This window comes from Drosophila hydei, unplaced genomic scaffold (assembly GCF_003285905.1).
Source record: "Drosophila hydei strain 15085-1641.00,03,60 unplaced genomic scaffold, DhydRS2 tig00000149-arrow-pilon, whole genome shotgun sequence".
In the NCBI taxonomy this organism is placed as follows: Eukaryota; Metazoa; Arthropoda; class Insecta; order Diptera; family Drosophilidae; genus Drosophila; species Drosophila hydei.
Window position 1 is genome coordinate 160,394 of NW_022045678.1, and position 17,808 is coordinate 178,201.

General features: G+C 41.7%; 2 protein-coding genes across 2 annotated transcripts; one reads left to right on the forward strand and one right to left on the reverse strand.

Annotated features, from left to right (window-relative positions):
• Positions 1-1,220: 1,220 nt before the first annotated feature.
• LOC111593156 (trifunctional purine biosynthetic protein adenosine-3) lies at positions 1,221-16,561 on the reverse strand. The gene is made up of 7 exons (XM_023305758.2): positions 16,076-16,561; positions 9,592-9,839; positions 8,877-9,526; positions 7,594-7,819; positions 6,583-6,998; positions 4,361-5,404; positions 1,221-2,610 (listed from the first exon to the last, which is right to left on the reverse strand). The coding sequence occupies exons 1-7, from the start codon at positions 16,253-16,255 to the stop codon at positions 1,301-1,303; spliced, it is 4,074 nt and encodes a 1,357-aa protein (XP_023161526.2). The 5' UTR covers positions 16,256-16,561; the 3' UTR covers positions 1,221-1,300.
• On the forward strand, positions 13,692-14,419 carry LOC111593160 (pupal cuticle protein). The gene is made up of 2 exons (XM_030223305.1): positions 13,692-13,721; positions 13,789-14,419. The coding sequence occupies exons 1-2, from the start codon at positions 13,692-13,694 to the stop codon at positions 14,281-14,283; spliced, it is 525 nt and encodes a 174-aa protein (XP_030079165.1). The 3' UTR covers positions 14,284-14,419.
• Positions 16,562-17,808: the final 1,247 nt, after the last annotated feature.

Consider the following 17,808-nt stretch of genomic DNA (forward strand, 5'->3'; position numbering starts at 1 on the left):
TCGTCCATTCTTCCTCCTGCCGTCCGTTTCAGTCCTTCCGTTCTTCCTCCATCCGTTTATCCGTCCTTCCGTTAGTCCTTCCGTCCGTCCGCTTCCTCCTTCCGTCCGTCCGTCCATCCGTTTATCCGTCCATCCGTCCTTCCGCTAGTCTTCCATCCGTGCGTTCTTCCTCCTTCCGTTCGTTTCAGTCCTTCCGTTCGTCCATCCATCCGTTTATCCGTCCTTCCGTTAGTCCTTCCGTCCTTCCGTTAGTCCTTCCGTCCGTCCGTTCTTCCTCCTTCTGTCCGTTTTAGTCCTTCCGTTCGTCCGTCCATTCGTTTATCCGTCCTTCCGTTAGTCCTTCCGTCCGTCCGCTTCCTCCCCCGTCCGTCTCAGTCCTTCCGTTCGTCCGTCCATCCGTCCTTCCGCTAGTCCTTCCGTCCGTCCGCTTCCTCCTTCCGTCCGTTTCAGTCCTTCCATTCGTCCGCCCATTCATTCTACCTTCCGTCCGTCCCTCCATTCGATAATCCGTTCGTCCGTCCGTCCGATTTCTCGTACACCTGTCCGTCTGTCCCTCCGTCTATCTGTCCGTTCGTCCGTCCTTAAACTCTTAAGCCACAAAAGCTAGAGACTTGACATTTTAATCGCATATTCCTGTATATCACTTTTTTCAATAACTCAATCCATTTTGTTATCGATAAAAATCGATAGTTGTATTTAGCTTAAATACTAAATAAGCTTAAAATTTGCTATTTTATATGGAGCCAACATATTTTTGTATATTTCTAATTTTAGATACTTCGTCCCCGCTTCACCCACACCACATTTGCAAAAGAAAAACGTATGTCAAATGCTAGAGACTTGTACACTAGACACAGCTGGATGTCATTATCACGCTCTGAAATTTTGACTAAGAAATTCCATTTAGAAGTAGAGTTATTGAACAATAAAGTTGTGCATGGTAAAACCCATAAGCGCAGTCGCTGCGTTAACTGCGCAGCAAGCAGAGCGCGTGCCTGTGTGTGTATGTGTGTGTGTGTGTGTGTGTGTGTGTGTGTGTGTGTGCGTGTGTGTGTGTGTGTGTGTGTGTGTCATTTGCTGTGTCTGTCTAAGGGAATCCCCGAATAATAGCAATTGCAGCTGTCGGCACGGGTATCCGCTAGTCGAGCACTCCCAATTCGTTTCACACGAGTTTATTTAAAACGTAAATTTATTAGTGAACAAAGAAGTATATATAGTTAGTACTTACATATATGTATTATGTTATCGTATACCATGCATATGGAAGCTGTCTTAGTGGGAATTCGCCTAGAGAATTCAGTTAACAAATTTGGTTCGGCTTCGAGACGCACTTGCCCTCTGCACTGAGGGCAAGCGAGCCGTTGGCCAGCAGAGCCAAGGCGCGTGGATACGCCCAGTGCTCGGCCAGATGTATGCGCTGGGTCAGGCTGTCGACCGTGTCGCCCTCGAGTATGGGCACTGGCGCCTGGAGCAGTATGGCGCCGGTGTCGACGCCCTCGTCGACAAAGTGCACGGTGCAGCCGGATTCCTTTTCGCCCGCTTCGAGTGCTTGCAGTTGGACATGCAAGCCCGGGTACTTGGGCAACAGCGACGGATGTATGTTGATGAGTCGGCCACGCCAATGGCGCACAAAAGGCGCGCTCAGGACGCGCATAAAGCCAGCCAGGCAAACGATATCGATGCGAGCGGCAACCAAGTGCCGCGTCAGCTCGGCATCGTAGTCCTCGCGCTTGGCGAAATCTTTATGCGAGATAACCAGCGCTGGTATGCCCGCCTGGCTGGCGCGCTCCAGGCCCAGGACGCCGGCCTTGTTGCTAATCACCAGCTGAATGTCAGCGTGCAGCGCCTGGGCAGAGTCACGCGACGCGTCGATCAGCGCTTGCAAGTTGCTGCCGGTGCCGGAGATGAGCACGGCGACGCGGCGACGTGGCAGCGACAGCAGCTGCTGGCTGCGCGCCAGCAACGCATCAAAGTGCTGCACCACCACCTGCGGCCGCTTGGCATCCTTGCGGGCGACGACCTCGCCCACCACCACAGCGCGTTGGGCGTAGCGCAGCTGTTGCATCACCTGCTCCACCTGCTGCGGCCCCACAACCAAGATGAGGCCCAGGCCGCAGTTGTAGGTGCGCTGCAGCTCGGCTGGCGCAATGTTGCCAGCCAAGGCCAGCCAGGCGAAGACCGGCGGCAACTGGAAGCGATTCGCGTCGAGCCGCACGGCCAGCTCCTTGCGCAGCACACGCGGTATATTCTCGCTGAGGCCGCCGCCCGTGATGTGCGCCAGTGCCTTGATGCCGTGGCCGGCCTGGGCGAGCAGCGGCGCCAGTGCCTGCACATAGATCTTGGTCGGCACCAGCAGCTCCTCGCCCAGCGTGCGCTCACTGAACGGCGCCCGGTCCGCCAGGCCTAGGCCCGCCCGCTTGAGCACAGTGTGCACCAGGCTGAAGCCGTTGCTGTGCACGCCAGACGAGGGCAATCCAATCAGCACATCTCCCGGCTGTATCTCCTCCAAGCGTGGCAGTATCGCAGCTCGCTCTGCAATGCCCAGCGCAAAGCCAGCCAGATCGTAGACCTGCGGCTCGTAGAGCAGCGGCAGCGCGGCTAAGTGGGCATCTGAAAGATGGAGGCAAGGGGATTAACTGACGCAGGAGTTATTGGAAGACAAAGCACTTTAGGGAGAGGAAATTTCAAAGGGAAATTCTGATTTTTATAAAGCTTTTAAATGTCTGGAGCTTTAAAGAGCTTTGCATAGTAACGAAACAAACACAAACAAAAAATTCAACTTTTCGCATGGTAAGCTTTAATGCTTTGATTTTTGTAAAGCTTTTAAATGTGCAGAGCTTTAAAGCCTTTTCAGATTTCTTAATTGTAAGCTTTAAAGCTGCTTAACTAGAACACAGCTCCTCAAAGAGAGGAAAGCTCCAATGGAAACTCTGATTTTAAAAGTGTAAAGCTTATATATTTCAAAAGCTTGAAAGCTTTTGTATATTGCAAGAATTGTTATAAAGTCTCGAAAAATCTCTTTATGAAGGAACTTCATCTGCTAAAAATACATTTTTCTTTAACTCATGAGCTTTAAAGCTTCTTAGAAAAAATAGATTTGTAAGACAACTACTCAAAGCTCAAAACTTCAAAAGCTTTAAAGCTTTTTGTAACTGCGAACACTGCAAGTATTGAGATAAAGACTCGACAACTTTGTTAAAAGCACATTTTTCTTTTACTCAAGAGCTTTGACGCTTCTTGACTATATATAGTTACTGTATGTAAGACAACTAGACAAAGCATAATAGAAAGAAAGATTCAAAAGGAAACTCTGAAGTTCGCAAAACTTTTTAATTTCAAGAGCTTTAAAGCTTTTTATCATTGTGAAGTCTATAAGTGTGCAGCTAAGGATTCAAATATTTGCTGCGAAAGAGCTTTATAAGTTATAAGCTTTATAATTAAAATAAAATAATAATCGTGAGCTTTAAAGCTTCTTAAAGCTATAAAATTGTGCTGTGTGTTACTGGAAGATTACAACTCAAATAATGAATAACCTCAACTAGGCTGAAGCTAAGCATGTGGTAGACTTAATTAAAAGCTCATTTTGCGTGTGACTTTCAAATTTAAAAAGCTTTAAAGCTAAGCAAAGCTTTTTGAGCGACGTACACTTGCTGCTATAGCAGCTAAATACATGTATACAATTTGTATATAGTTTAATAAAAAAAGTTTTTGCTAGGGTTAGCTAAGCAAAGCTTACTAAGTTATTTCAATGTTTTCTGTATATTAAATTTGAAGATTCTTAAGCATTTGGTTTGCTTTTTATGTGTTTTAGGCAATGTCCGTCTGGCTGTCCGCATGGCAAAAAATAAATATATAGATATAGCTATCTAGCTGGCAAATTGGAAAAACTATATGTTCTGCAGCTGGATTTACCAAGAGGCTTTCAACTGTTTCTTCCAGTAATAATTATTTAAAGCGAAGCTTTGCTATTGCCAGATTCAAAAGCTTTGCAAAGCCCTGAAAAGCTTTTTATGCTACTTCACTTAATGAAGAGAGAAAGAGTATATTGATGAGCTTCAATGCGTGCTCTACTACTGAGTGTAAGAAGCAGAGATTTGAAATATAAGCCCGCTTTATAGATTGGCCAAAAATCAATTATGAACACCTGTTGAGGTGGCAATGCTGGAAACTCTATACCTAGCACATTTATACAGAGCTACTACAGATTGTTGCATAAAATGAAAATTCTTTGCTGCCAGCAAATGCAAAGGAAACCGAGTTGAAGCCAAAGTTCAAGCCCAGTTCTAATTTCATTTAAGACAACTTAAGTTGGCCTACCAAACTGGCCTACAGCTAATGGCTAAGTGTTACTGGGACTCACCGATGAAGCTGCTGTTCGCCTGTCGTGCGCCTTCGTGCACGCCCGCGGCCACCTCGGCGGCCAACTGTGGCTGCCACTTGCCGCAGGCATAGTAGCTGGAGAAGCTGAAGGGCTCGGCGCCATTGCAGAGTATATCGTTGACGCACATGGCGACCAGATCGATGCCAACGCTGCCATGGCGTCCCGTTTGCTGGGCGATCTTCAGTTTGGTGCCGACGCCATCGGTGCCCAGTATAAGAATGGGATCCGTGTAGCGGGCGGGCAGACGTGTGAGACGCCGGCCGCTGGCATTTTCGAAGCAATCCTCGCGAGCGGCAGTTGCGGGCAGCGGCTGTGCCTTCACCAGCTCCGAGGCTAGCTGCTCGCGACCCAAGCCGCCGAACGGCGCAGCCAACTTCTCCAGCTGCTCCTCAAAGTTGCGCACTTGGATACGGGCAGCAGTTGCTTGCGCAGCACGTGACTGCAGTATGCCCAAGACCTTGGCACCGGGCAGCGCTGTTCTCCATAGCTGACTGGCCTGGGGCAGCACCAGCAGCATGCCAATGCCACAGTTATGATGCTCCAGCACTGTCTGCGGCGTCAGCTGCAGCTGCCCGGCCAGCCAGCCAAACACCTCGGGCACGGGCACAGCGCCAAAGTCCAGGGCTACTTCGTATGCTGCCGGCAGCAGGCGCTCCACATCGTGCAGCAGGCCGTGTGTCACATGCGCCACGCCCTTTATCTCACCCGCCTGTAGATGAGGCAACAATTGCTGCACATAGACCCGTGTAGGCGTGCCCAGCACCTGAGCCAAGCTTAGCCCATGATCACCGCCCACCGGCGAACGAGCCCTGAGATTCACACCAGCCGCCGTCAATTGAGCGAGCAGCTCACTGAAGCCCGAGCAGTGGAGCCCAGAGGAGGGCAAGCCGACCAGCAAGTCCCCAGCCGCATAAGTGTCGAAGCGCGGCAACACGCGCGACTCCTCCACCAGACCCACACAGTAGCCAGCCATGTCATATTGTCCCACTGAGTATAGCGAGGGCATCTCAGCGGTTTCGCCACCTGCAAAGATGCATAATGAAGAGGGAGGCGTATTACGTAAGATAACATAGAGAGAGAGGGAGAAAGATCAAGCATTGATGGATGCATAATGAAGAGGGAGGCGTATTACGTAAGATAACATATAGAGAGAGAGAAAGAGAGAGAGAGAGAGATCAAGCATTGATGGATGCATAATGAAGAGGGAGGCGTATTACGTAAGATAACATAGAGAGAGAGGGAGAGAGAGAGAGAGAGAGATCAAGCATTGATGGAGCAACAGCTAAAGATCAGTTTAAGCATATTGATTGGATATCGCAGTCAAAGGATAAGATTGAACCAGAAGAGATTAGACATACAGTTAGATTTCCAATATATAGAAATATAGATCAAAGATCAGTTATTTCAAAGCAACGATCACAGCTTGCACTTAAAAGCCAAGCAAGGATCGCTTAGCAACAGTCAAAGACTTTACTAACTGAATAGAGAATTCAATTAATCCAATAAGCAGATTAATTAACATTTAAGATAAAGCTCAAAATAAAACCTACTAAATATTTAAGCTATACCACAAGTTTACATTATAGTGAAAAGCATATCAGAACGAGACTCAAATGGTTCCGCCTTTACCGCTCTATTGATAGCCCATATTGAGCCGAAAATGTCAACTGCTCGAAATTGTCAAAGGAAAATTCCAGTTGCTTATGAATTTAATATAGTTTTTGCATCAAGCATATTATTTTTATATTCAAATTAATTGCAAATCAGTTAAATTTGTTTATAACGTGCTATCTATAAAGGCTGTTGATCGAGCTGCTGTAGTTCAACTACAGATCACAGGCTAAAGTCAAGTTATAGTTAAGGACCTTAGCTAATTATAGCTGCAACAATATTTTGATAAAGTATAACACTAAATACCATACCAATTGCTGCTCAAGAGATCTCTCTTGATACTACAGATCGTATAATAATGTGACTAAGCTTTAGAGCAACTGTTTATAGTCCGTAGCTAATGCTGCTACTAGTTGACTTAGCAGCTACTGTTAGGCAGCTGCTACTGATCCTTAGGCAAATTCTTCTCAAAATATTTCTAGTTAAAGACTTTTAAGTACGCAGTTGACTGAGTCAAAGCTCTGTCATGCGCCAATCTCAAGCTGATCTTGTGATCTGAACTTTTCTATCTATGATCAGCTTCTACTCACCAACGAGCGCGCAGCGTGCATCGCGACAGCCATCGGCCATGCCCTTGACCAGCTGAGCAGCGAGCGGCACTTGCAGCTTGCCACAGGCAATGTAGTCCAGAAATGCAACTGGCTCGGCACCCAGCTCCAGCAGCTCATTGGCGCACATGGCAAAGAGATCGTAGCCAATGTGATCGTAGAGCTCGTTCTGCAGTGCTAGCTGTATTTTGGCGCCCACGCCCTGGGTGGCCTCAGCGATGACTGGCTGCTCATAGCTGAGATCCTTGATGCGAAAGAGACCACCAAAGCCGCCCAGACCACCCAAGACACCAGGTCGCTGTGTGCCACGCGAAAGCGGCTTGATACGCTGCACCAAAGCATCGCCAGCATCGATGTCCACGCCGCTGTCCTTGTAGCTGAGCGAAGGAGCTGGCGCCCTAGTGCGTTAATAAAGAAAGAAGCAGAGTTAAAGTGAGTTGGCACGCAAACACGAATGATCCTCTAGGGCGAGACTAGATCTGAGAGATATATTAATAGTAGAATGATTCTCTATGGAGAGCTTGGATCTTAGAGATCTCTTAATAATAGAATGATTATCTATGGCGAGCTGACATCTTAGAGATCTCTTAATAGTAGGATGATTATCTATGGCGAGCTTGGATCTTAGAGATCTCTTAATATTAGAATGATTCTCTATGGAGAGCTTGGATCTTAGAGATCTCTTAATATTAGAATGATTATCTATGGCGAGCTGACATCTTAGAGATCTCTTAATAGTAGGATGATTATCTATGGCGAGCTTAGATCTTAGAGATCTCTTAACATTACAATGATTCTCTATGGCGAGCTTAGATCTTAGAGATCTCTTAATAGTAGAATGATTCTTTATGGCGAGACTAGATCTTAGAGATCTCAATAATAGAATGATTCTCTATGGCGAGCTTAGATCTTAGAGATCTCTTAACATCACAATGATCCTCGTATGAACATCAATTATAGCTTCTTCATTTTATTGTGTCTTGTTAGATTTACATTTTGAACGCCTTCTGTGCTATATCCGTGCGATATTGTGCTCCAGCTCCAGCAAAACTGATGCCTGCCGCCAATTTGGTGGCACGAGCAGCGGCCTGCCTTAGGCTCGCGTCCAGGGCAACGACAATGAGCACTCGACCGCCATTTGTCAGCGGCTCCTGCTGTTCATTGACGGCCAGGCCGCTGTGGAAGATCAGCTGAGTCTCAGTGTTGGCGGCGGGCAGACCTGAGATAATATAAAATATAATATAAAATATTTTATTTTTAGAGTTTAGCTATAACTGGACTTTACTTTCAGGCAGCTGCTTTAATTATAATATGGGTTAAGAGGTCTCATTGGCGCCCAAGCCATCTGGTTACGTAATATTATTTTTTAAAAATTTGTTTATTGTTGAGTGTAAGACAGATTTGTTGATAATAAAAACAGCAATTAAGAAAAAAATCTACTAAAATAATAGAATGTCTTTAGAGAGTATCTAGAGTAGTTTGAAGTTTGTTTTACATCTATTAAAATTATAAATCGTATTTAGATAGTATCTAGAGCAGTTTGAAGTTTGAAGGTTTGAAGTTTGTTTTCCATCTACTAAAATAATAGATTGTTTTTAGATAGTATCTAGAGTAGTTTAAAGTTTGTTTTCCATCTACTAAAATAATAGATTGTTTTTAGATAGTATCTAGAGTAGCTAAAGTAATTATCTATGGCACAAGTTTATCAGATTGAAAGTTTATTAGATTTAAAGTTCAATAATAATAAAAATATCTCTCTATATTCTTAGTAGTTTGATTGCAATTCCTGTTTATATAGAGACCTGGTAGAAGAGTTCTAGAAACTAGAGAGCTTTGGTATACGAAACATTTTGAATCAATGCAAATTCTTTAGAATTAGGCAACTCTTTGAAAGCCTTGATATAGTTAGCTACTAGTTGAGACTCTAATTAGTAAAACTCTTTGAAAAAGTATGCTATAACAAGAGCTCTTTCAGCTAGACGAGTTATCAGACGAAAGCAAAGAGATTCCTAATTAAGGCAAGTGACTAAAAGCCTTGCACTTTGAACTCTAGGGCAAAGTGGGCATGCCAAGAATAATGAAGTGTCGAATATCCAGTTGCATAATCTCTAACTAAAGCATGACTAACGGTGCTAGCTAGACTCACTATCTGAGTGCGCAATGTATACATAGCTGCAGTCCCAAGTTGCTTGGCTGGATACTAAAGTCTTAAGTGTGATATTGATATACTTTGGGGTTTTTTACTTTGGGGTTTTCCACGCTCTCTATATATTCACCTGTAATGACGCAACCCTTTGTAGCAATTTCCGGATAGCCAGCGCTGGCCATGATCACACCGACAGCACTCAGGCTGCTGCGCCACTGCAGGCTGATGCGCTCCAGCTGGCCGCTGCAGCACGCTTGCATCACCTCAAAGAGATCGGAGTCGAGCAGCGGCAGTATTACCTGCGTTTCGGGATCACCGAAGCGACAATTGAACTCGAGTACGCGTGGACCGTCGCGTGTCAGCATGAGGCCGGCATAGAGCACGCCCTGATAGGCAATGCGCTCCTGCTGCAGTCCTTTGATGGCGCGTTCCAGCACAGCGCGCTGCACCAGCTCCAGGGCCTGTTTGCTAATCAACGGGCAGGGGCAATAGGCGCCCATGCCGCCAGTATTGGGGCCCGTATCGCCATTGCCCAGACGCTTGTGATCCTGGGCGGGCAGCATGGCCTGAATGGTTTTGCCATCGGTGAAGGCCAGCAGCGAGACTTCTTCGCCCTCGAGCAGCTCCTCGACGACAAGTGTGGCGCCGGCTTGGCCGTATATAAGCTGGCCCAGTATCTCGTCGACTGCCTGGCAAGCCTCATCCACATTGGCGGCCACCACAACGCCCTTGCCAGCGGCCAGGCCAGCGGCCTTCACCACCAGAGCGGCATATGGGGCACTGTCAAAGCAAACGAGTGAATTATTTATTCATTTATTTTAATTACAAATTTTATTTCACTTTACCTGCGTATAAACTTTTTGGCCTTGTTCACATCCGTGAAGCTCTCGTAGCGTGCCGTGGGTATGCCATGGCGCAGCATGAAGTCTTTGGCCCACTTCTTATCCGCCTCGATCTGTGCGCCCTGCTTGCCGGGCCCAAAGCATGCGATGCCCGCCTTCTGCAGCACATCGCCCAGACCCAAAGCTAGCGGATCTTCGGGCCCAACCACCACCAGCGATATCTTGTTTAGCTTGCACCACTTGGCAATGGCCTGGCAAAAGATCAAATGCAAAGAATTTTGAATGTAAACGAGTTAGAGAGAGGGCCTGTCTGGGGTGTGACCGACTAAAAAATACCCTGTAATTTGTTAACATGTGTTTTTGTTTTATAATTTTTTTTATATAAATAAAATGATTTGTTTTTATACTTAATGCAAAATGTTGGGCTGTTAAACAAGTTAGAGAGCTCCTCAATGGGTTATGCTCGACTATGAGATGCCCTGTAAATCACGATAAGTTACATATTTCTTCTTCTATTCGATCAACCTCTCACTATAGGGCTTCTAAGCAACTTGGAGAGTGCTTATGTAGGATATGACCGACTACATGATACCCTGTCATGTTATTAACTTTGTTGTTTAATTGTTTTATAAATAAATTAGATGTTTTTATATTTGAGGCAAACTGTTGGGTTGTTAAACAAATGCAGAAGGGCTTGAATGGGGTATATCCGACTGAGAGATGCCCTGTAACCTAAGATGAAGGGTTAAATATTTTTTTATTAATAATTTTTTATTTTTTGTATTCAAATTAAGCGAGTGAGAAGTGATAAGATAGAGTATGATAGACTGTTAGATGCCCTGTAATATTAAATAAAATCTTTCAGGCTTAATTATATGTAGCTTATATGTTTTATGCTAAGTATCCGAGCAAATGTAAACTTTAATGTCATGGGTAGAGTATGTCAGACTATGAGATGCCCTGTAAAAGTATACAAAAGGTGTGCAGGAGTAATTATACCGTAAAGCGAAAGCAAATGTTAAAATGTAACTGAATAACAAGTTGCTTAAGTAGTAGATGCCTGACTTTCAGATACCCTGCTGCATTTTATACCTCTTTATTGGTCTCAGAAATGTTGCAAACCACAATGTTGCATGTGAGTTTTACTCAAGTTGATCAAAACAAATTAGCAAATGCCTAAAACCTAAGAATGTAAACAAGATTTTAACCAGAGTTTGACCGACTATGTGATACCCTGCATTGCTCTAAAGCAAACAAGCTTCTAAGGACAACTGAAAAACTGAATCAACTGATTCTTTTGCCTTCGCAAACATATTTGCAAGCTAAGCATACCCCTTTCAGCCGCCTGCATTGGGTATAACTATTTTAAATGTAAATTGCTTAATTCAGGGCAAGCCCAGAATGCTGGAAACTAATAAATTATAGCCGGTTCTCCGATGAAAACAATTTGTCGCCACAACGAAAATTCCTTCCTAATTGTTTTGCCATTAAACTGGGTGCATTGTCACATTGCTAAATGTCGATATTACCAAAAAAACCAAATATATAATAAAAAATAAATGAATAATAATTATAGCAGAGACGGCGACTAAAAGATGTACTGACTCAGTTAAGAGCTATGCCTGATGAACAACAAGATCGAAAAAATCCGGATCCTGCTCATCCGGTTTGGGATGAACGTGACTGATGCGCTTTGTCTTCGTCTCGGTTCTAATCGATTTGGCGCCAGTCCCAAGCGGAGAACCCACAAAGTGCAACTGCGTTCCAGACTATTTAACACATTAACAGCACTGTTTCTCCCCTAGCCCCCCCTCAACTCGCCCCCTCTCCTCTTCCAGCCGCCCACATTTGGAGTTCAAGTACGTTCATAGCTCGCCGTCTGCTCCAAGTCAGCTGCTAAAATGTGACGTCTTCACAGTTCGCAATTTCATGGCGCCATTTATGGCAATCCGGCCAAGGTTTCCATTTCCCAAGCAGTGGGACAAGCCAACGTCTCGGCATTTCTGACCACTTTCCAAACTTGGCCAACAACTGCTTTTATTCTTTAGCCCCACATAATTTACTATATTGCCAACTGTATGCAAATCAGGCATACAAAACTCAGCTTTTGGCCAAAAAATGTGATAGATTCGTTACGGTTTGTTGGCTTGCATTGAGTGTAAGCATGGAACGGACAGGAACTCAGCTACATAGAATTTAATAGTTCTCGACTTGAAACTAGAAACGGTTGATTTTTTTATTTATTATAAACAACTAGAAATTTAAAAATATTTATATGAAAGATGAGAGTCGAAGAATTTAGTTTGTTCTCAGTTCGCACCTTTTGCTCTCTACTTTGCATTCTTTGTCTCCCTCTTCAACTCTCTTTTTCTGACCCACTCTGACATCTTGTTACCCTCTATCTTTCTATCTGGCCTGCTTACTATCTAACTCCCTATCATTCTTACTCTATTAGTCTTGTTCCTCTCTCATTACCTTGCTCTATATTTCTTTGTCTCTCTCTCTCTCTCTTTATTTGTCTCTCTATCGCTGTTGGTTTGGAACTCGCTTTGTCTTTTTGTCGATTGTCTCTTTCTGCCTTTGCCTCTTGTCTTTCTCTTCCTTTGCCTTTTCATCTCTCTATTTGTGCCCATTTCGCTCCCTCCATTCTTATTTTCGCTCTCTCCCTCTCTCGTTTTATCTCTCTAACTATGTCTTTGTCTATCTCTCTCATTCTCTGACGACCCATCTTTCTATCTCTATCTCTATCTCTATCTCTATCTCTATCTCTATCTCTATCTCTATCTCTATCTCTATCTCTATCTCTATCTCTATCTCTATCTCTATCTCTATCTCTATCTCTATCTCTATCTCTATCTCTATCTCTATCTCTATCTCTATCTCTATCTCTATCTCTATCTCTATCTCTATCTCTATCTCTATCTCTATCTCTATCTCTATCTCTATCTCTATCTCTATCTCTATCTCTATCTTTTATTTCTATCTTTTATTTCTATCTCCTAAACATCCTCTCCTATTATTCTTTCACACTTACAATCATTATTTTTTATAAATTAATTTTTCCGCTCCCTTATTTCATATACCTAATGCCGCCTTTCTATGTGATTCTCACATTTAATTTATATAGCTTTATTCAAGTGACATTTAAATATTTATTTCTTCAAAAGTAAGGAGGATTACAAGCTCTCCTTGTCTGAGACCAGATTATAACTCATCACCCTGTCCAGCCCCCCCCAATTTGCATACAGTTATAACCAAAAATACATTTAAAAATCGTAATAAATTAGAAAAAACCGTTTAAGGCGACAAATCAATTAAAAATAAATTCTAAAGAACACTACCAAATAGTATAATCGAGTAGAAACAATTAAATGTTATTTAAAAAATGTGTAGAAATATTTAAAAACTGGTTAAGCTATCTGTTTACTTAAGTTCAGTTACGTAAACGAGCCCCGTTAAAAAACCTTAATCGAACTACATTTACGATCGGTTCAACGATCTCTTAAATATTTCTCTTGCGCCAAAAAATAAAAATAAAATGAACTAAAAATTATGGAATGCAAGGCAATAATTGTGTTCAAGATCAACAACAATTAATATAAATATATATATATAAATATATCAAATTTTAGGTGCTATATAACCTTCGAATAGGGCATATCATATCGCGAGCAATAAATGATTTTTAACCGGCCCACAAAACTGTAAGAACTACAACCATTTGGCGATCATATATAAAATAATTATTAAAAGTCAGAAGAAATAATTTTAAAAAAAAATGAAGCAGAGCTTAAGCCAAATAAAATCATTTAATTTATGACTGCCGCTTGAGATGATGATATGACGAGCGGCTGGAGACGACGACACAGACGACGCCTTCGCTCTCGGAACTGGGTTTCCAATCCCCGAAAAAAAAAAAAATAACCGAAAAAAAATGCAAAAATTCATGGCAAGCGAATTGGATATAAAAACGAAAGCATGCCAAAAGCAACCAAACAGTCGTTGATTTAAAGCGCTAGAACGAACAGCCGCGACGAGATTTCGGGTTTACCAAAAAATTAAATATATAAGAAATTATAGCCGAATAATATCGTGATTGCAAAATGCCAAATAAAATGCTGCTCAATTTGTTTGTAAGATATTTCAACTGAAAAGTCCAACTGGAATTCAAGTAATCGAAATGTGTGTACATTTTTGTAGGTGCAACTTGTGTGCGTGGTCGCTCTGATCCGTGCTGCATATATACCCGATTCGGATCGCAATACGCAGACGGTGCAAAATGAGCTGAGTGTGGATCCGGATGGCAGCTATCGCTATGCGTATGAAACATCCAATGGCATTACGGGCGAACAGTCCGGATTGGGCGGCATTGCCGTGCAGGGCGGTTCGAGTTATACCTCACCGGAGGGCACACCCATCAGCATTAAGTATGTGGCCGATGAGAAGGGCTACTATCCACTTGGCGATCATATACCCAAGGTGCCCGACTATATACTGCGTTCCTTGGCCTATATACGCACACATCCCTATCAGATCAGGGACTACTATACGGGCCAGCTCAAGACTGTCGCTCACGATGCGGAGGCCTTTAAGGTGTACGAGCGCAACATACAGGATCCAACCACGCCGCGCACTCGACCCAGCACTACGCCCAAGGTGGTGCATCTGACGCATGCGCCACCCACGCAGCGTTGAGTGCTATCGAATGATACAAATTGGGTGTATTGGACGCTGGGACGGGTCGGGGTGGGCAGGGAAAATGGCAACTAGCAGACAAGCCGAGCCAAACGCAAACTGTGAATTTGATCTAAACAATTAATTAAATAGAAGTGTTAAGACAAAACAAAACAAAAAATAAAATATACAAAAAGAAATATGAAACAAATGAAATTGTTTATATGCGAGCTCCGTCTCAGGCGCCAATCCAGCAGACGCTAATGCACACTGCGACATTATAAATGGACCCGCTAATAGGTAACGGAATTTATGACCGAATCGAAAGCGAGATTTCGTATAGACGGGAAAAAGCTATATTAAATTAGATAAGCCGAACAAGCTGCAAGCCGAATGCAAGTCGAGTCTTATTGATTAATGATGAAGAAGGTTATTGATCCTAAAATTTCAAATTTATCTCTTTAGATATAGATGTTGTTGGCTCAATGTAACTATAGAATTGAAAAATTATCTATAAAAATATGAGACATTAGCTTCATCTATGATAGAGCTTCAGCTATTCCCCAATTCATGCCCTTTTAATAGACGCAGATATATATATTCCAAAAACGTATATACCCTATTTCAGTTACTGTATAGAGTATATTATACATTACTTCATTTGCTGCACTTTTCATTTAGCAAAGCGCCATCAAATGCTTATTTTGTTACAGTCTTTCATATAGTTTCCAGGTGATTCGATTGATTTATATGAAATACTGAGTTATTTACTATAAATTATGCATTAATTTGACAATTTGCCTGCCGAAGCTGATAGGCAATATATAAAGCTTATTATATTATCAAGAAATCTATCAATAAACACGTGTATTTCAATACATTTTCAAATAGGTAGTTCTTTCCATGACATAAATAATAATTTTGTTACACTATGCAATACCAAAAAAAAAAAAAAAAATTTTTATATATATATATATATATATATATATATATATTTTTTTTTTTTTTTTTTTTTTTTTGGTATTGCATAGTGTAACAAAATTGTTATTTATATATATATACATTACCCTATTTGCATTTTTTATGTTTTAAATGCGAGCTATATTATATATAGATACGGAAATCTGCAATTTCCTTTAATTAAAAAGCTGTTTTTTTTTTGTTTTAATTTCAATATTTTGTTTTTTAGTTATTTACTCATTTCATTTTTTATATAATTCTATTTTTATTTTTTTTATTACATTTATAAATGTTTCATTTTAATAAGCCAATTAAAAATAAACTAATCAATAAGAAATATGAATTTTAAACGTATATAAAAGAAACCACATTTTACTTTATTCATATTTCATCAATGAAAAAACTTTAGATCTGTCGCCTCAAGGTTAAGCAGCAAATCATGCGCTTTAGTACACTGTACCGCTTAAGGGTTAAATAGACTCTTGCACGCACACACACACACACAGGCACAAAATGCTACACATAGGCACATGCATATAGTTTGAGAATGCACAGATTGACCACTGTTATGGTTTTGATTGGATCCACTTATGAGCCCCGTTTAGCATTAAAACCAAATTAACTGAGTACCATAAAAGAAAATGTCAAAAGCAGGTATATAAAAAAATAGCAATAAAATGTTGATAAATTTGCAGCGCATCGCCGTTGCTGCATCCGCCATAGCAGCGACGCAGTGTAACTTTAAGCCCGACTCGAAGGTTAAGTGAAGGACAGTAAGCACAGAGCGCGACTACATTGGATCACTGACTATGCGCAAACCACGACAAACCTCCGGAGCGTACGCTGCACTCACCTCAAAATCCTTCGCATCCACTGCGTCGGTGCCTAAACTCTGGCACTTTGCGCCCAGCTGCCCAATGCCAAAGCTGCCCGGCAGCGCATAGATTTGCGACACTAGCGGCGATTGCTGGAGCTTCCAACAGATGGCGTGCTCACGTCCGCCACTACCGACGACCAGCACGTGATTTGACATTTTCTCTGTTTGCTAATATTAAAGCACAATAACAATCAGAAAGCTCTGCACGTTTTAATCACGGGAAATAATCTTAAATTGTTTAGTTTGTTGTTTGCTGCTTGCCGCGTGCCCACGTGTTCCGATCTGTGGCGATTTTTGGCACGCACGACCAACAAAGAGCGTATTGAGCGAGAGAGTGTGAAAGAGCGTGGCTTTTGCCTAATCTCTTTTCAGCTATGTTTCTTATGCTGCTTTCGTCGTTCTTTGCTAACAATAAACCGCACCGCACGACGCCGAGTTTTCAACTGAAACTGGATTGAATTAAATACTTTATGTGTAGGCAAAAAAAAAGCGAAAATAGTAGACAGGCATAGGTGCGACGCCAGTTGATTATGTTACGCTCTCTCTCCCTCTCTCTCACTCACACTGTTACTCGCCTTAAATTTGTCGTTGCTGCGCGCTGATAAGCTGGCTGGAAAGTCGTTGGCGTCGATCCTAAACTGCAATGCATCTCGTGTTTTTGTTATTGTGAGACAGAAGAAACCTTTGGAAAATAACAAAAACACCACGATAACCTTTGCGGGGCCTTAACCGTACAGCCCGTGGGGGTAAGTGCAGCTGCAGTAATCAGCACAGCTTTTGACGTTTTTCATTAAGTAAACCACATTTTTTACACTTTATATTTTATGCATTTCTAATTATACGCCACTGGCAAAAAGTGTGAAACTTCGATCAACTGGATGATATTGTTTAAGTGTTTAATAAGCTCAAATCCAATCGTCAGCCGCAAAATTTATGACCCTGTATCAATTACGGAAATAAATATATATAATCTGAGATCAATGCACTGAATCCCAAATAAATATTTCTTATTTTCCATATTGATCGTGTATGCACAAATGTGTACACATGTTTTTATTTTCCGTTAATTTATTAAAGCTTAAAATTACATTTTTTTGACTGAGTAACTACAAAGATATTCGTAATCTTGAAATTCCCATATCAAAAATTATAAAATATAATTTCTATAGGTAAACAATGAAACTATGTAAACAAAGACAGTTTCCTTAGGGTTTTTTTATTTTTGAATTCCATATTTCTAATCTAATAAATTTTTGTAAAATTTCTAAATCATGCTATTAACCCAAACCAAACGATTTGTAAATGCGATTTGATAGTATCACTTTTAATATCAGCAAGCTCTATATCAATACTTACCTGATTAATGATGCAAAAATATTTCATTTATATAGTTTTTTGAATACTCCCCGTTAAGACATAAAAATTTTTAAAATAAATTTTCTAATACCAACATTTTAAATTTAAACAAACTATATAACACCCGATCTGCAATACAATAATGTAATGTTTCTTTGGATAAGCATTTAAATAAGCCTTACAATTAGATATTCAATATATTATCAAATATTCTATAAATACTTACCACATCCGTCATATACAAATATTTTTGAGATATATAAACAAATTCGAAATGATATATCATCGCAATCAAGTAACATTTTCTCGTTTTGTAAAATATGTATTTTCTTTCGGTTTTTGCTTTTTTGTTA

What these genes read in the sequence shown, in the direction of transcription:
- LOC111593156 (XM_023305758.2), bottom strand. Translation starts at nt 16,255, where the DNA reads ATGTCAAATCACGTGCTGGTCGTCGGTAGTGGCGGACGTGAGCACGCC. An exon ending in GCCAAAAAGTTTATACGCAG is followed by an intron (nt 9,527 to 9,591) that starts GTAAAGTGAAAT and finishes TTGCTTTGACAG; the next exon opens with TGCCCCATATGCCGCTCTGG. An exon ending in GGCGAACAGCAGCTTCATCG is followed by an intron (nt 2,611 to 4,360) that starts GTGAGTCCCAGT and finishes TCCATCTTTCAG; the next exon opens with ATGCCCACTTAGCCGCGCTG.
- LOC111593160 (XM_030223305.1), top strand. Translation starts at nt 13,692, where the DNA reads ATGCCAAATAAAATGCTGCTCAATTTGTTT. An exon ending in AAATGCTGCTCAATTTGTTT is followed by an intron (nt 13,722 to 13,788) that starts GTAAGATATTTC and finishes ACATTTTTGTAG; the next exon opens with GTGCAACTTGTGTGCGTGGT.